General features: G+C 35.9%; 2 protein-coding genes across 4 annotated transcripts; both read right to left on the bottom strand.

Moving 5' to 3' along the window:
* Positions 1 to 933: 933 nt before the first annotated feature.
* Positions 934 to 2,694, bottom strand: LOC108225318 (V-type proton ATPase subunit e1). The gene is made up of 4 exons (XM_017400154.2): positions 2,555 to 2,694; positions 2,358 to 2,467; positions 1,641 to 1,688; positions 934 to 1,234 (listed from the first exon to the last, which is right to left on the bottom strand). The coding sequence occupies exons 2-4, from the start codon at positions 2,453 to 2,455 to the stop codon at positions 1,168 to 1,170; spliced, it is 213 nt and encodes a 70-aa protein (XP_017255643.1). The 5' UTR covers positions 2,456 to 2,467; positions 2,555 to 2,694; the 3' UTR covers positions 934 to 1,167.
* Positions 2,695 to 6,672: 3,978 nt separating this feature from the next.
* Positions 6,673 to 14,108, bottom strand: LOC108224588 (fimbrin-5). Of its 3 annotated transcripts, none has more exons than XM_017399257.2 (15): positions 13,972 to 14,108; positions 13,653 to 13,777; positions 13,347 to 13,517; positions 12,936 to 13,174; positions 12,665 to 12,836; positions 12,544 to 12,582; positions 12,300 to 12,368; positions 12,063 to 12,179; positions 11,720 to 11,931; positions 11,065 to 11,220; positions 10,605 to 10,804; positions 9,621 to 9,778; positions 9,435 to 9,531; positions 8,127 to 8,218; positions 6,673 to 7,765 (listed from the first exon to the last, which is right to left on the bottom strand). In XM_017399257.2, the coding sequence occupies exons 2-15, from the start codon at positions 13,737 to 13,739 to the stop codon at positions 6,950 to 6,952; spliced, it is 2,625 nt and encodes an 874-aa protein (XP_017254746.1). In that variant the 5' UTR covers positions 13,740 to 13,777; positions 13,972 to 14,108; the 3' UTR covers positions 6,673 to 6,949. The 3 variants fall into 3 exon arrangements, with proteins under 3 accessions (XP_017254746.1, XP_017254747.1, XP_017254748.1); XM_017399258.2 differs by having other exon boundaries at positions 13,888 to 14,099; XM_017399259.2 differs by having other exon boundaries at positions 13,918 to 14,099.
* Between the last annotated feature and the right edge of the window lie 234 nt (positions 14,109 to 14,342).

The following is a 14,342-nucleotide window of genomic DNA, read 5'->3' as shown; positions in this document are numbered from 1 at the left end:
TATATAATATATTATTTAAAAAAGGATTTAATTGTTTATTGTTTATAGTTTTAAGGAATGTGATTGAAGATGGTGTTCCTGTTTGGAAGTTAAATGTTCTTGGCCAAATTAGGGGTTCGAGGTGTTTCAGAGGTTCGATCATCAGAATTCGTTGATATCAGTGTTAGTGTTTGGTAGTTAGCGGATTGAAATAGAGGTTTGGATCCAAAAAATTAATTTTGAAAAAACTATTTTGAAGAGTTTTTTGGATTAAAGATTTTGATTTGTGTCAAAAAAAAAACTAATCAATCGGTTATGTACCAAGCAATTATATGAGAAAATGTTAATTCAATCTACTAGTCAAAACACATACTTCAATCCGCGTCAAAATATCTAATTTGCGTAGTTTGTTTGAGCCCAATTCATCTGAGGATAAATATATGTGGGAGAAAGGTGAACGATCAGGTAATTGGGTGCGCGAGAAGTTTTATAGGGCTTTCGCTGACAGTAGCTGCTGGCAGAAATTCCCATTATGCAAGTTGTCTATGCTCATAGTACTCATACTATAAGCTCAGATCATGATCATATTTGTATAGATTTACTGAACTTGTCAATTGATATAGAATAAATTACTCATCCTATCACCTTAAATTTGTCCCTTCTAGAAAAAGAAATTATCCCAAAATATTTGTCCTCTTTTCAAAACAACTCATGGTATGTTTTTCCAAATAATATACTTAAACTACAATTTCCATTATTTGACTAATATAAAATACATTCAGCCAAATACTGCAATTATTAGCATTATACAAGAAAATAAATGAAAAAAATCAACTACCATTTTCTTCATAAACATAAGGGAGTATGTCGTGCTATTGGACTTGCCTTGACAATGTTTTCCCACAATGCATCATAATTTATCGCTACTTAATATATTATTGAAGCAACAGCAAATCTAAGAATATTGGGCACCTGGAATATCATAAAAGAATAGATGGAATCATGTCGAGATAAAACACAGGGAGAGAAATCTTAAGCAAAGTTTTTGCAACAATTCAAACTAAATATACATCTGATATAATCTCACTTTGCATGTAACATGCCCTCAAATAATTATTCCTCGCTCTCTGATACTCCCTTTTCATAATGCTGGCTGCCTAGAAATCAGGTACTCTTTTAAGCAGAAGCTCATTCTCCTTCGCTCAAAATTGGGACTATAAGTGGATTCATCTGCGCAAGATACACAATTGCCCACCTGGCAAGCAAAAGAAAAAATTTATGACCAAATGAACCGAAACCCAGACTAGTCTACTTATTAGACAGAGAGACATTATTTCCACAACTTAGTAGTAGTAACCGTCATGTCTTCTTATGCAGTTCATCAGGTTCATACTAAAAAAGATAACAAATTTGCTAACCCTATCTACAGAACTCTCAATGTAAGATTGTAAGTAACAACTTGTAGTAAGACTCCATACTTTAAGCTCCACTTAACGATAAAGAACATTAAATTTTAAATTTTAAATTTTAGGATACTAGACTAAAATTAATAGGCATGAGAGCGAAGACCAAACTTTGGTCTTGCTAAGTAGACGAATAATTATACTCAAATAATTTTGAGTGTCCACAGTACAATTAAAGTTAGAGGTAAGGGAACTTACATCATCCAACAGCACACTGTTGCCGTGATGACCAGTGTTAAATGAAACCTGCATCAATAGATACAGATTACAGTCAAATACTGTATTATACACCGAAGGCAAAAACACAATATTCATAGCAGATACAAATCTAGAAAGGCAGGCGGAGATTAAAAAACAGACAGCAGAAATGGAAAAGGTGAGAGCAGAAACAAACAGGTCGATAAGTAAAACATAAGTTGGAATTAAGAACATATAATATTTTTAGCAACAAATACACAATCATCCATATCAAAGTGACAAACAGCTTGAAAACTTCAAGCACAAAGTTTCTCCTTCATAACTCTAAGACGACGTCATCCCTCAACTTTTAGAAATGATGTATGTCAGAAGATTACTAGCATCAAAATCTGAAATTAAAATTTCAAAAGCTCGTGATCAAATCATAACTCAACTGCCAATACCATGTATTCTTAACTAAATAAAAATAAAAATCCTTGGATCTCAAATTACGCAATGTATGCTAGGCCAGATGTGCAGCGAAACGTCTTACAATTGCAAACAAACTAAACAGAAATCTGGGTGATACATATATCAATTATTAACGTATATCGATCAAGCACAGCACTACCTACACAGGATCTCGAATTCTAGTTTTCAAGTCCTCAGTCAAAAATAACTAATGCACAAGCTCAGATTAATCACAAGTATAAAAAAGAGAGGATAGAAAAGACATACAAGTTAGTAGAAGGGCCTCTGTTGCAGCAGATTCGGGTACAGAGACACGCAATGACTCCGATGACAACAAATATGAGTGTTGTTACCAGAAAACCCATCTTTATTCCCACCTATACTTAGACAAATTTTCAAAATTTATGAGTCGATTAATTGATAAAGGCTGGTGGAATTATATTCGGATCTATAGTGTAACTAACCTCAGATGTTGATGATGTGATTAATAGATAGAGGGGAGGAGATGTTGGTATTATACAGAGTCAGAGAGAGAAGAGTGAATCTCCGATGAGAGGTCAAGCTTTCCTCCGTGTCTGATCTCGTTCCGAATTAACTTACTTCTGGTTAACAATAATTCGGAGTGTGTAGTGCTGCTCTTATTTGGGCCTTAATCTTCTAGGCCCAAGTCTACGTCAACTGCTATCTTACCCACCGGTGATCGGATATTTTTATTATTTATTAAAAATATTATTAATTATACAGCTGTGACTCCCTTTAACTATTATGTTGTGTTTGTTTCGATAGAATGAAATAAAATAAATAAAAAAAGTGAAAAAAGTCGAGGTGAGAGGTAAGTTTTGAAAAAAAATATTAGGTGTATGCATAATTATAATGATGAGATTTGAGAAACATATAAATATATGAACAGAATTTTTCTTCTCATATCGAGAGTGTGATCTCTTCTATAAGATATAAGTAATGAAATGGACAAAATAATAAATATTTTAAACATTTGCTCGTATAAATTTCAATCCATTTCTTACATATTCATCCCAACCAAATAATACAAATTTAGCTTAATTATATCCATCCACTCTTTTTATTTGGGCCGGATCCCTGGATCCCACTTTTAAACTCGTTACATTTTCAACTAAACTCATTGGTTCCATGTTCTATTTGATTGGAACCCGGTTTCAGAACCTTCTATCGATAAACTCGTTAGTTCCATGCTCTATTCGTTGGAATCCAATTTCAAAACCTTTTCTCGATAAACTCCTTTGGATGTTGGATAAACTAAAGGGGTGTTTGGTTCATGGTTAATGAGTCCGGTTAACGGGAATCGGAATCCTAATCCCATGACAAGTGTTTGAATTAGTTATTTGGTACTATGGAATGGGAACCCTAATCTTTTTTAGGTGGTTAAATCATACATTTCCCTCCTCATTAATCCCATTCTCATACCTTCCATTCTCATTCCCAACCTTAATCCAAACGTCCCCAAGAAAACATAACAAAAGAAAAAAATTGTCCGATGGAAAGGCAATCAAATAAGTCGCATATATGTTTGGCCGGATTTAAAAGACCAGCTTTTAAATTTATAAGTTTGAATCACTTATTCGTACCGTTTGTATTAAAAGTTAAGAAATATTTATAAAAAATTGAGAATACTAACTTTTATTTCCTGACTTTTTTTTATTTACCTAACACTTTAATCACTTATAAGTCTTAACTTGTTTTGACTTTTAATTTACTTTTTACTTTAGGAAACAAGCAGTTGCCTATAAATTCATCCAAACGGCCCATAATATATGAAAAAGCAGGCTAATCCAATCAATCTTGCTTCCGCAATGAAAAAGATCACTGGTATATCTCTCCGAATTAAATTGGCCAAATGTGCCATCATAAATAGGCTCGTGGAGATCATAAATTAATCAGAGAAAAATAATTAGAATAATAATTTATCAGGTTGAAAGAATACAACAATTTTTAAATTATTAGGTTTATATATTGGTTAAAAATGTATGTATTTATTATTCATTTTTAAAGATCGAATTAGTAGAACGCATTGTAACAATTAGTTAGCTGAGTAGTCGATTAAATGGACAACTTTTTCCATACAAAAAAAAATATAAAAAAATGGACAACTTCTTAAAACATACTCACTACTAGTATCATTTTTAAGAGTAAAAATAATTCAAAAATGAAAATATGAAATATTAAAGAATTTCTACAAGATAAAAAAATTCTATCTATGCATCTTTTTTTTTTTTTTTTACACGAAATGCAAGTTTATTAGATCACTAAATCATTTTAAATACAATTCTTAACACTGGCCGGAATTAGGCCTGTAAACGGATCGGATTTGGATCGGATCTAGCTAAATCCATATCCTAATCCATTTAATTTTATCGGATTCGGATCGGATCGGATCAACAGTCGGATATTTTACAAGTCGATCCATATCCGATCCATTCGGATCGTGGATAATTGGATCGGAGATCCGATCCACTAAAAATTACGAAATATATTTTTCACCGTGGACAATTTTTTAATTTCCATACAAAAAAAAGTAATATTTTCTAGTCATATTAATTCATGAATTTTAACATAACAAGCATAAAAAAAACTGGAATCCTTTAATGGTTGTTCCTATAAAATCTTCAACATGGAATGCATCAAGTAAATAAAAAAAAAATATATATAAGTTAGTTTAATACTTTTGGAGGAAGCAAATTATGATCTGCTCCTCTATTAATAAAGATTAAAATCAATAAATATGTCTAAATAGGAAACCAGGTGATTGATGAGGTGTTAAGTGGAAGAATTTAGCTCCCCTATGTTTATACTCACTCTACACAAAAAAAAGAGAGTGATTATTTGATTAACTAGATAATAATAAGAGGGAGAGCTGATGAAGACTTAGGAGCGACTGATGGCTTATAAGAAAATATAATTGAAGGTTCCATCTTGTATTTTTAAAAAAATTTATTTTATATGTAATATATTAATATAATACAATATAATATAAAATATATAATATAGCTAAGCATGGATCGGATCGGATTGTTAACAGATCGGATTTGACCACATCCATATCCATTCTTTATCGGACCGGATTATTATCGGATCGGATTATTAGCAGATCGGATTTTTTTAACAAGGATCCATATCCATTTATTTAATAACGGATCAGATCGGGTCGGATCGGATATCCGATCCATTTACAGGCCTAGCCGGAATGGAGTGCCAGTTAAAAGTACGATCAGGAAACATATGTGACACTTGAGCTAAAGCATGTGCCGTCATATTCGCGGATCGTTTAACAAAATACAACTTAAAGTTGTTGTGACTACGAACTAGATCCCTGCATTCTTCAATCACCATACCCAAACGAGATCGCATAGGGGCTGCACTACGAATAAGCTTTACAACCACCAAGCAGTCGGTTTCTATTATGATTTGCTTTGATCCCATCTCTTTTGCCCAACTTAGAGCTTCCTTCACTGCAATTGCCTCTGCCAATACAGGACTCAAGACTTCCGGAGTTGTTTTTGACTTAGCTGAGAAGAGGTGCCCATCATGATCACGAGCTATAAGACCCATTCCCGAAACTCCTTGCTCTGTAAAAATTGTTGCATCAGATGTAATCTTTACTACATTATGTTGTGGCTTCACCCAGCAAACCGCACCATCTCCTGTTACTGGAGGAACAACAGGTGCACTAAACAAACGATCCTGGGTAGCTTTCCACTGTGAAAGATATTCCCACGCCTTTGCAACAATTTTCATCGGTTGCCATCTTCGATTATTCCACACAAAATCATTCCTGGACCTCCAGATAGACCAACATAAAGTGATGATTTTTGCCTTTATATTATCTGGTTTACATGATAAAATCCTCTCCAGCCAAATTTTGAACTCCATATTCGAGTTTGTAGTAGTTCCCGGGAGAAAAAGCTGCCAGCACATATCAGCAGCCTTACATTGAACTAGAGCATGACAAATAGATTCGACTCCTTCTTTGCAAACTGGACAAATATTATTTACTGGAACATGCTTCGATTGTAATTGAAGCAAGGTTGGTAAACAATATGTAAGCGCTCTCCAGATTAGATTTAAAACCTGTGGGGGAGCTTTGATATTCCACAAACTTTTCCAAAAACTCATATTATTTCCCATGTTCCAGTTGCCTTTTTCTTGTTGCAGCAACTTGTATGCCGATTTAAGTGAGTATTGGCCCGAGTTTTCCAGCTTCCATGTTAGAATATCATCCTCCAAGTCTTGCTCAATAATAGTACCAGAGATGAGTTGCTGATCTCTCAAATCGAAAATATCTCTGATAATCTCCCTGTCCCATTCTTTGGCGTGCTCACAAAACAGAGAAGATACCTTTTGATTCTCCAGAGAGGGTGAGACGGTAAAAATATAGGGATTATCTATGCATCTTAGAATCATAATATTAGAATTTCAATATTGATCTTTCACTGATGACAGGTTATAGATATGTATAATCGTGGGACGTCTGTTTACTACTAAATTTGTCCATCGTCTCGCGAAAGAACTGTTAGCTATCTAACCCAAGTTAGACAGTCTCACTAAATTGACTAATATAAAATAATTTAGCCATCACCTTAGTCTGAAAATTATTTAACCATTTCAGTGCAAAACAAAAATACTTCAGACATGCAAAATGCAATTTATACTTAAAATTACCCTAAAAAGACCTATATCTTATCCCTAGAAACTTCATGTACAAGTTTACATGTTTCTTCATTTCTATCGGCTACTTGTATGACACTCCTAGTTGTGCACTAGCAAATTATCGTCTCCGCAGTGATGATTTGTCATTGTGAACCTCTGCACTAGAGCTGGCATCATCAATAGTCAAGCTCAAAACCTCGCCATGACCCGTAGGTGTTATCCTTCCTTTCCTTTTCTCTCTTAATGAGAGAGGAGTATTCATCTTCATCACTGAGATTAGCTATAGTTGCCGCGTCGGAGCTTGTAGCAATGGCAGGAGTCGGCGGTGAGTGACAATCCATGCAACATGCACCCGAGGAATCCTTAGCAGTAGGAGAGGAAGCAGGGGAGCATGAAGATGACTTGACATCAACTGAATCCCGAGGGGGAGAGGCAGAAGATTCGCTATCAGAGGAAGTTGCAGCCACGGGAAAGGCAGAAGGTTCGCTAATAGGGGAAGTTGCAACCACAGGAAAGGCAAAAGATTCGTCACTATCAGCGGAAGTTCCAGCTGATTTGCTATCAATAGACGTTGCAGCCGCTGAAGAGGCAGATGATTTGCTATCAACGGACGTTGCAGCCGCTGAAGAGGCAGATGATTTGCTATCAACGGACGTTGCAGCCGCAGGAGAGGCAGATGATTCGCTGTCAATAGACGTTGCAGCTGCTGGAGAGGCAGATGATTTGCTATCAACGGATGTTGCAGCCGCAGGAGAAGCCGATGATTCGCTGTCAATAGACGTTGCAGCCGCTGGAGAGGCAGATGATTTGCTATCAACGGACGTTGCAGCCGCAGGAAAGGTAGACAATTTACTATCAGTTGAAGCAGCAGCTGAAGTATTACCATTGCTAGTAGCAGCATGCAATTGAGCCGGTTTTAGCTCTTCGGATGAATGCTGCAGGCTCCAGTACATGATGCTGGCTGTAAGCATAAGTATCATCTTGTGATTCACCTGCCACATACCATGTTTTTATCATCACCTCGACATCTTTCTTAGCTAGCCAATGATGCAGTTAAACTTATTTTGTCAAGCAATGTATTTGATTAATTACATTTTCAGAATCAAACTTCATTGTAAGCGAGTGATACTTCTTTTATTCTTCTCTTGTTTTGTTGCCTTTTATTATCAAACATATTACTGACAGAGTACGTAAAATAATCAGTACAATAGTACATAGTAGCTTACAATTTTAGGCTATTCATATAATGTCGTGACTACATCTCCCCATGCATAATGTCATAATTCTCAACAGCAGAATAAGGTATAAAGAGACAGAGGAAGCCTGCAACAACTACGAAAGTACTAATCTCACCTCCATAATGTCCTCTGGCAACAAGAATATTGAACATCCAAGCTTTCGTGCCACACTGATTATGTAAGTAGCGTTCAGCTTTTTCTTTTCATCTATCATATTACCAACAAATGCAAGAGGTATAGCAAATGAGCAAGAGAATTCAAAGACACGGGGACATTGCAAAATATATATAATTACAAGATTCTATATCAGTTTCATGCAAGTATTGCAACTTTCATTTAAAATTAATTGGTACTCCTCATTATCATCTCTTCATTCACTTGTAAAGGAACCGAATAAAAGTTAATGAACAGAGACTTGATGCTCTAAACTTGAGAAACGAAAAAAAACCCCAGGGTAAATCAACTTCTACAAGCACCCCGGTGTCAACAAAAATAGGAGAAGAAACAGTTTGACAGATGTGGACAGCATAACTTACTAAAAGGAACTAAGACCATCTGCAATGCATATACAATTTACCTCTTCTTTCTTGTTCCCTTTGTATACCACATTACCCTAAGTGGTAAATAGCCAATTTCCTACCGTGCAAATGACCAACTCAACTGACCACTTCAAGTTAAATATTAAAAAAAACTGAAGAGTAAGCCAATCTAACAATTGAAGTCTAAATATAAACCAATTGGGACAACTAGGCTAGGGACGGGAAGGTGTCCTGGACCTATTTTTTGATAATGCTCCAATGCATAAGGTGAGTGCCAAGTTATTTGCAAGTGTCCCCAGATGATAGTTGTTTCTGCGCGGGGGATACACTAAAAAAAGTGCCATGAGAAGAACAATATATTAAAACTAAACATAAGAGCATGAGCATCCCAGCATGGGCACAACTACTGCCTTGGGACACGTGCAAATGACTAGGTCCTCATCTTATGCCTTGGAGTATACTCAAAAAATAGGTCTAGGAACACCTTCTATCCCCAACCCATTTTTCCTTTTAATTGTTTTATACTCCATTCAGACTTCACTTTTAGTTGTTTTACTCTTCAGTTCTTTCAATATTTATAATAAAGTGGTCATTTGCATAGTAGAAAATTGGCTATTTACCACTTAGTGTATATGTGGAATACAAAGGGACCCGGAAAAAAGAGGTAAATGGTATAGGCATTCCAAATGCTCTAAGTACACATTTTCCAGGAGTTACCGGTTTTTTTGGGTAATACCCATGACCCATGTGTTCACTTTTTCTATTAAAATCACTGCCTGCAATGGTAAGACATTACTGCAAAGAGTGCAGTACTGCCCCGCCAAGGCCACTTTAACACAGAGGCCAGTTCTAATGACATAAATTTTGGGGGGAAAGAACCATACCACTTTCACCCTTTGTTACAAGATTCCAGTTCACAACCCTCGGCTCCACTGCACTGAGAAGCTCAAGAAAAAACAATCCAGTGGAAAGGTTCTTGTCCTGAAAAAAGAATTTCAATACATAATACCCACCAATTAGACAAATATTTACAAAGAGATAACGACGAAGAAGAATTGACTTCTTCTAACCTTGAAACTCTCCATTTGAGAAGTCCTGCCTGCACTTCTTACTTTTTCATTTGCCCATGTCAGAATATCAGAATCGGTAATCTCCTTGCCCTGGGAGCGAGACCTCAAATTTTTTAAAAGCTGTAGCATATTAAACCTCATCAATTGCCACAAGAAAGCTGCCATCAAGGTACACAAACTTCATTACTTCAGGATCTTACCAAATAACCTTTATTATAATCCATGGATCTCTAGCAATATACATTTCATTAGTCTGCTGGTTTATCTCACTGTCAAATAATAATCATGTACGTAGCTGTGACTGCCTATCATTTAGACACAATTAAGAGTCAAACAACATACACCTACTGCATGCTTAGAGTAAAAAGATACAGTAATTTTGTTTACATTGTATAAGGCTACACATCTCTGATAGTCCAATATAGCAATACTGACGTGTTCCTGACATAGACTAGAGGAGCAGAAAGAACAGGAAATGAAGCATTTGCAGCTCCAACCCTAAAAATGTTAACTGGTTTGAAGTTTGTAGGGTCTTTTTGACAAATTAGTTGAACCATTTTATTATTGATGGTAACTAAGCAGTTTCAAAAGCCAGCAAGTTTGCAATGAGACTGAAAACAGTAAAGGCACTCTCGTAAAAGCCTCATATACTCTTCATCCAAGTAAGTGAAGTAAAATAGCATGCATATAATCATAAATGTCAGAGAAAGTAAGAAACCCGCAATATTTTAAGTTTTAAGTCAAGTTGCGCCTGATTTCACAAAAACAATTTAGACCAACATCTGGCAGTCTGCCTAACCTCGATTGTAACAAGGATAAAGATTGTACAATCAAAAGCCACATTAGGGCTGACATAGAGTTGAATATAGTGAGTGAGTAGTTTATCTATTACGAAGTCGAAACCGGATGAAACCAATCAACAAAAATATAGTAGAATAAATTCCATGGACACGTTGTAGGTGCTTGAGAGATTGAGCACATTACCAAGTATAAGCTTTTTATTCCCTTGCACAAAATCATTCCCTGCTACATTCACTAAAGAAAACTTCAACTGCTTCCCTATTTTTATTACTTGGTTGCAATTCTCTACTTTTCTAAATGGCATTTTGATAGGAGGCTTCGTTGCCTGCTTCCAATTTACAGATCCTGGGGAGACCTTGTCTAGCACTTCCAGAAGTATCCAACTTCATACAAAGAAGACTTAATGAGTTCATAATGTATTGCATATTGTCTAGTAACTTCAAAGTAACAGTGCAAGTAATCATTTGAATGAGAACTACAGAAAGGGTTATGAAAGGAAATTTTAATTGGCAATATGCAGGATCACGGAAATTTAACCTAGCACATGCTGCCACTAACTTAAACTTGTCAAATACTAGCAATATATACAATAATTGGATAGTTTATAAAATCAAGAATTTCTGCATAGAGATTAGGAACTCACCCACTTCTTACATCCTCAAACATATGATTAACATAGGAAGAAATTCCAAGACTGTTGATCCATAATCGATACCATCTCTCTTCCCTAGATATTTGTTCATCATCTATCATCATCTCTGCAAAAGAAATCTTCTTTCTGTCGGTAGACAGGCCATTCCTACAGGAGATTTAAACTGTCAGAAGAATTCTAGGTTCCCAAAACATATCTGAAACTTGGTACAGACAAAAACAAACTTGACCCACTGAAGCTGTAAGCACACAACTATAGAAGGAATTTGTCCTCAATAATAAAAAAGAACCGGTGTTTGTTGATATCAAAGTAAATGGTAAAAGAGCAAGTTCAAAGAAAATGTAGTACAAACAGACGATCTTATATTTTTCTAGTAGTGTATTACTTTTAAATGATATAATCAATGTTGCTAGTAGATATCTCTTATAGATGTATGATCCAATTAATATTAGGACATTTGGTAAGTTAACTAGCTATAACAGCACAGATGGGAGAGGTCTTGACCCCCCAAAATCAAAAATTGGCTTCCAAGTGTGTTTGTGGGGGGAGGGGGGTCCAAGATATATGATGCAGTGAAGTCCTCCTAATACCGTAAGGTTATAGAGGAGTTGGTAACTTGCAATGGCAAGAAATATAAAGAACGCACCTCTGATGGAATATCTGAGCAACGAATGCAAGATTTAGGTTGGGTGAACCATCAATGATATCCTCTGGTGTTACATATTTTTTGCAATCCATTTTTTCTGCATGCTCAAGTACCAAATTTGCTCTTTTGGCAGGATCCTTGACATCTAAGGTGGATGGACTGCTGTGCTCTGGTGCAAGAGCGTTAAGCAGGTAAGCATAAGCTTCCCCGTCCTACACCAAATAAATATTCAATTTAATCAGAGTGTATTTGTATTTGAACTTGTCTTTTGTTACTAACTGTAAACTTTAAAAAAGAGGAACCTTTTACCACAAATATTAAACTACCCAGCTGGATAAACTACCTTCAAGTCGGAAGAAAAATTCGTTACTTCTTTTCTGTAGCCTGCTTTCTTGAGATGATAATTCATCCATTTTAATAACACCTTTTCAGGTGCTAGAGCCATAATCTCCTCAACATCCTGTACACATGTCAATATACATCACTGCCTTGATGCTCATTAATATGTTAAATATATGCAGAGAAAGATATACATAATTAAGAAAATTCTTTAAATATATAACAATGAATAGTCAGTTACATTGTTATCTTCCACCAATTCCACAAGCTGAGGTGTCTTCCTAAGGTTAAGATCTGCCAATAATTGGATCTGAAATCGCAAATTCAGAAGTTAATGCATATTGAAGAAAGCAAGTAAACAACATCAGCACCCTGCCACGTAGGAATTTAGGTCTCCGTACAGTATACTAAAATTATTTGCTCATATTAGCACACCCGACTGTCTTAAACTAAAAAATTTAAACTATATGAAGTTGAAGGTCTACCTTTATAATTTGTGATATTAACCCAAGTACCAGATGTGGCTGCAAAATCAGAACATGGAAACAGTCAGAGGAATAGAATGATTACCCGAAAGCTCAATATTACATTAGAGTTCTAGCTTACTCTTCCTTCAACCAGGTCCTCAGTGCCAATGTTAACTACTGTGCAGCCTATAGCCTTGGCAGAGTTAAGACAAAGTGTGTGATTCTCATTTCTTTCCCAAGGATTGAGTGACCTTTTGGTGTTAATAGCCCGTTCATCAATTGTATTTGGCACAGCAACATTGATAAGCTTACTGTGTCAAGACATACAATTTGTCAAAACTAAATAACTGATACCAATGTCCAAAACTGTTTACATAGAGAATACTATAAGGCACACACTACTTATATACCATAAAAGCACTCCATCCTTTGCAAGCTCGAATAGATAATTTGTAGTCGGATCTATAGGAAGAAATTGGTTTAAGAACGGATCATCCCTGAGATAGCTATTGATGTGCGCAACATAAGACGCTTTCTCTGATTCACTTATAGTGTGTAGAAGGGTAGTCGTGGTCGAGCTGAGGAATGAAGATGAATTTTTGGAGTTGCCCATTTTCGCAACAGCTCGTGCCTGTATGTTAAGATAAGCCTATACAACAAATTCAACAAATAAAGTTAGTATACACAGAAAAAAAACCATCTTATTATAACTAAAGGAAGATTATTGTGCAGAAGTCAGTATAAACAGCATCCTATCATGCACATTAGTAACCTCACGCAAATTACGTGCAAGACATTTAATTAAAAGAGTGAAATCTCACCCTGAGGAACCCTTCAAAATCAACCTCACTACTCATATCAGACTCCGATTCTCGCAAAATAAGCCTAATGTCTTCCTCCGTGAACACCTCCCCGGAAGCTTTAAGTTGTACAAGTAAAGATGGCAAATCCCCAATTGTAACCATACCATTCTGTTTCTCTACCGCTACAAACTACAAATTAAAATCAACTCATTATTAAAAAAAAAAGCCTAATATACCACGATATCATATAAAAAAACAGTAAATTTGAGACAACGTAACTCGAACACGAAACATTAAGACCGAAAAAATGAGAAGGAATTTTACTTTGTCTTTGAGGTTGAGTAACTGGAGCTGTGTGAATTGGGTTTGTAGCCATTGATCAGATACATGAACACCCATGAAGCTAGACATGTTTGTGTGTGTATCAGAATTGCACCCCTGCAAGAAACCTGCGATGAAACAACTGAGGGTTTTAATGGTGTAGCAAGAAAAAGTAATTAAAATTAAAGTGTTGTTGCATTAAAATTTTCTAGCAGAAATGTCGAGTTAATTGCAGTACTAGTAGTATTTGTAGTTGGTGGTTACTGACAGTTGAAACCGGAGAGGGAGAGAGGGGAGAGAGAGAGAGAGTGTGTGTAATTGCCTAGTTAGAGAGACGAGAGAGTGCATAGGATGTGAAAGCGCGAGAAAACATGGGGCACGGCCTGGACGCCAGTTACAGAGGATGAGCGTTTTTGTTTTGTCTTAGACACCGGCAAATACGTCCAACCGATATCCATGTGTGATCGACTATTCAGTATATATCTTGTTGGTGAATGCAATAAAGATATCTATTATTCTTTTTCTTTTGATTTATGAGAGGATAAATCCCACGCAAAAGCACAACCGAATCTAAAATACTCCCTCCACCGTGATATAAGTAGGAGTGTCCATCGTTTCGTTTCGTATACTTTCGTTTCGTGTATTTTCGTGTATCGTGTATTCGAAGGTGAAACATGTATCCGTCCGTTATCA

Source organism: Daucus carota, chromosome 6 (genome assembly GCF_001625215.2).
Source record: "Daucus carota subsp. sativus chromosome 6, DH1 v3.0, whole genome shotgun sequence".
NCBI lineage: Eukaryota > Viridiplantae > Streptophyta > Magnoliopsida > Apiales > Apiaceae > Daucus > Daucus carota.
The sequence above is the reverse complement of the archived record's forward strand: the minus strand, read 5'-3'. Positions and strand labels throughout refer to the sequence as shown.

Excerpts from the sequence above, each read along its gene's own strand:
- LOC108225318 (XM_017400154.2), bottom strand. The coding sequence starts at position 2,455 with ATGGGTTTTCTGGTAACAACACTCATATTTGTTGTCATCGGAGTCATT. Across the intron at positions 1,689-2,357 it reads AGAGGCCCTTCTACTAACTT|GTTTCATTTAACACTGGTCA; the intron begins GTATGTCTTTTC and ends CTATTGATGCAG. Across the intron at positions 1,235-1,640 it reads ACAGTGTGCTGTTGGATGAT|GTGGGCAATTGTGTATCTTG; the intron begins GTAAGTTCCCTT and ends TTTGCTTGCCAG.
- LOC108224588 (XM_017399257.2), bottom strand. The coding sequence starts at position 13,739 with ATGTCTAGCTTCATGGGTGTTCATGTATCTGATCAATGGCTACAAACC. Across the intron at positions 12,180-12,299 it reads AATTGGTGGAAGATAACAAT|GATGTTGAGGAGATTATGGC; the intron begins GTAACTGACTAT and ends ACATGTGTACAG. Across the intron at positions 9,779-10,604 it reads GAATAAAAAGCTTATACTTG|CTTTCTTGTGGCAATTGATG; the intron begins GTAATGTGCTCA and ends CCTTGATGGCAG.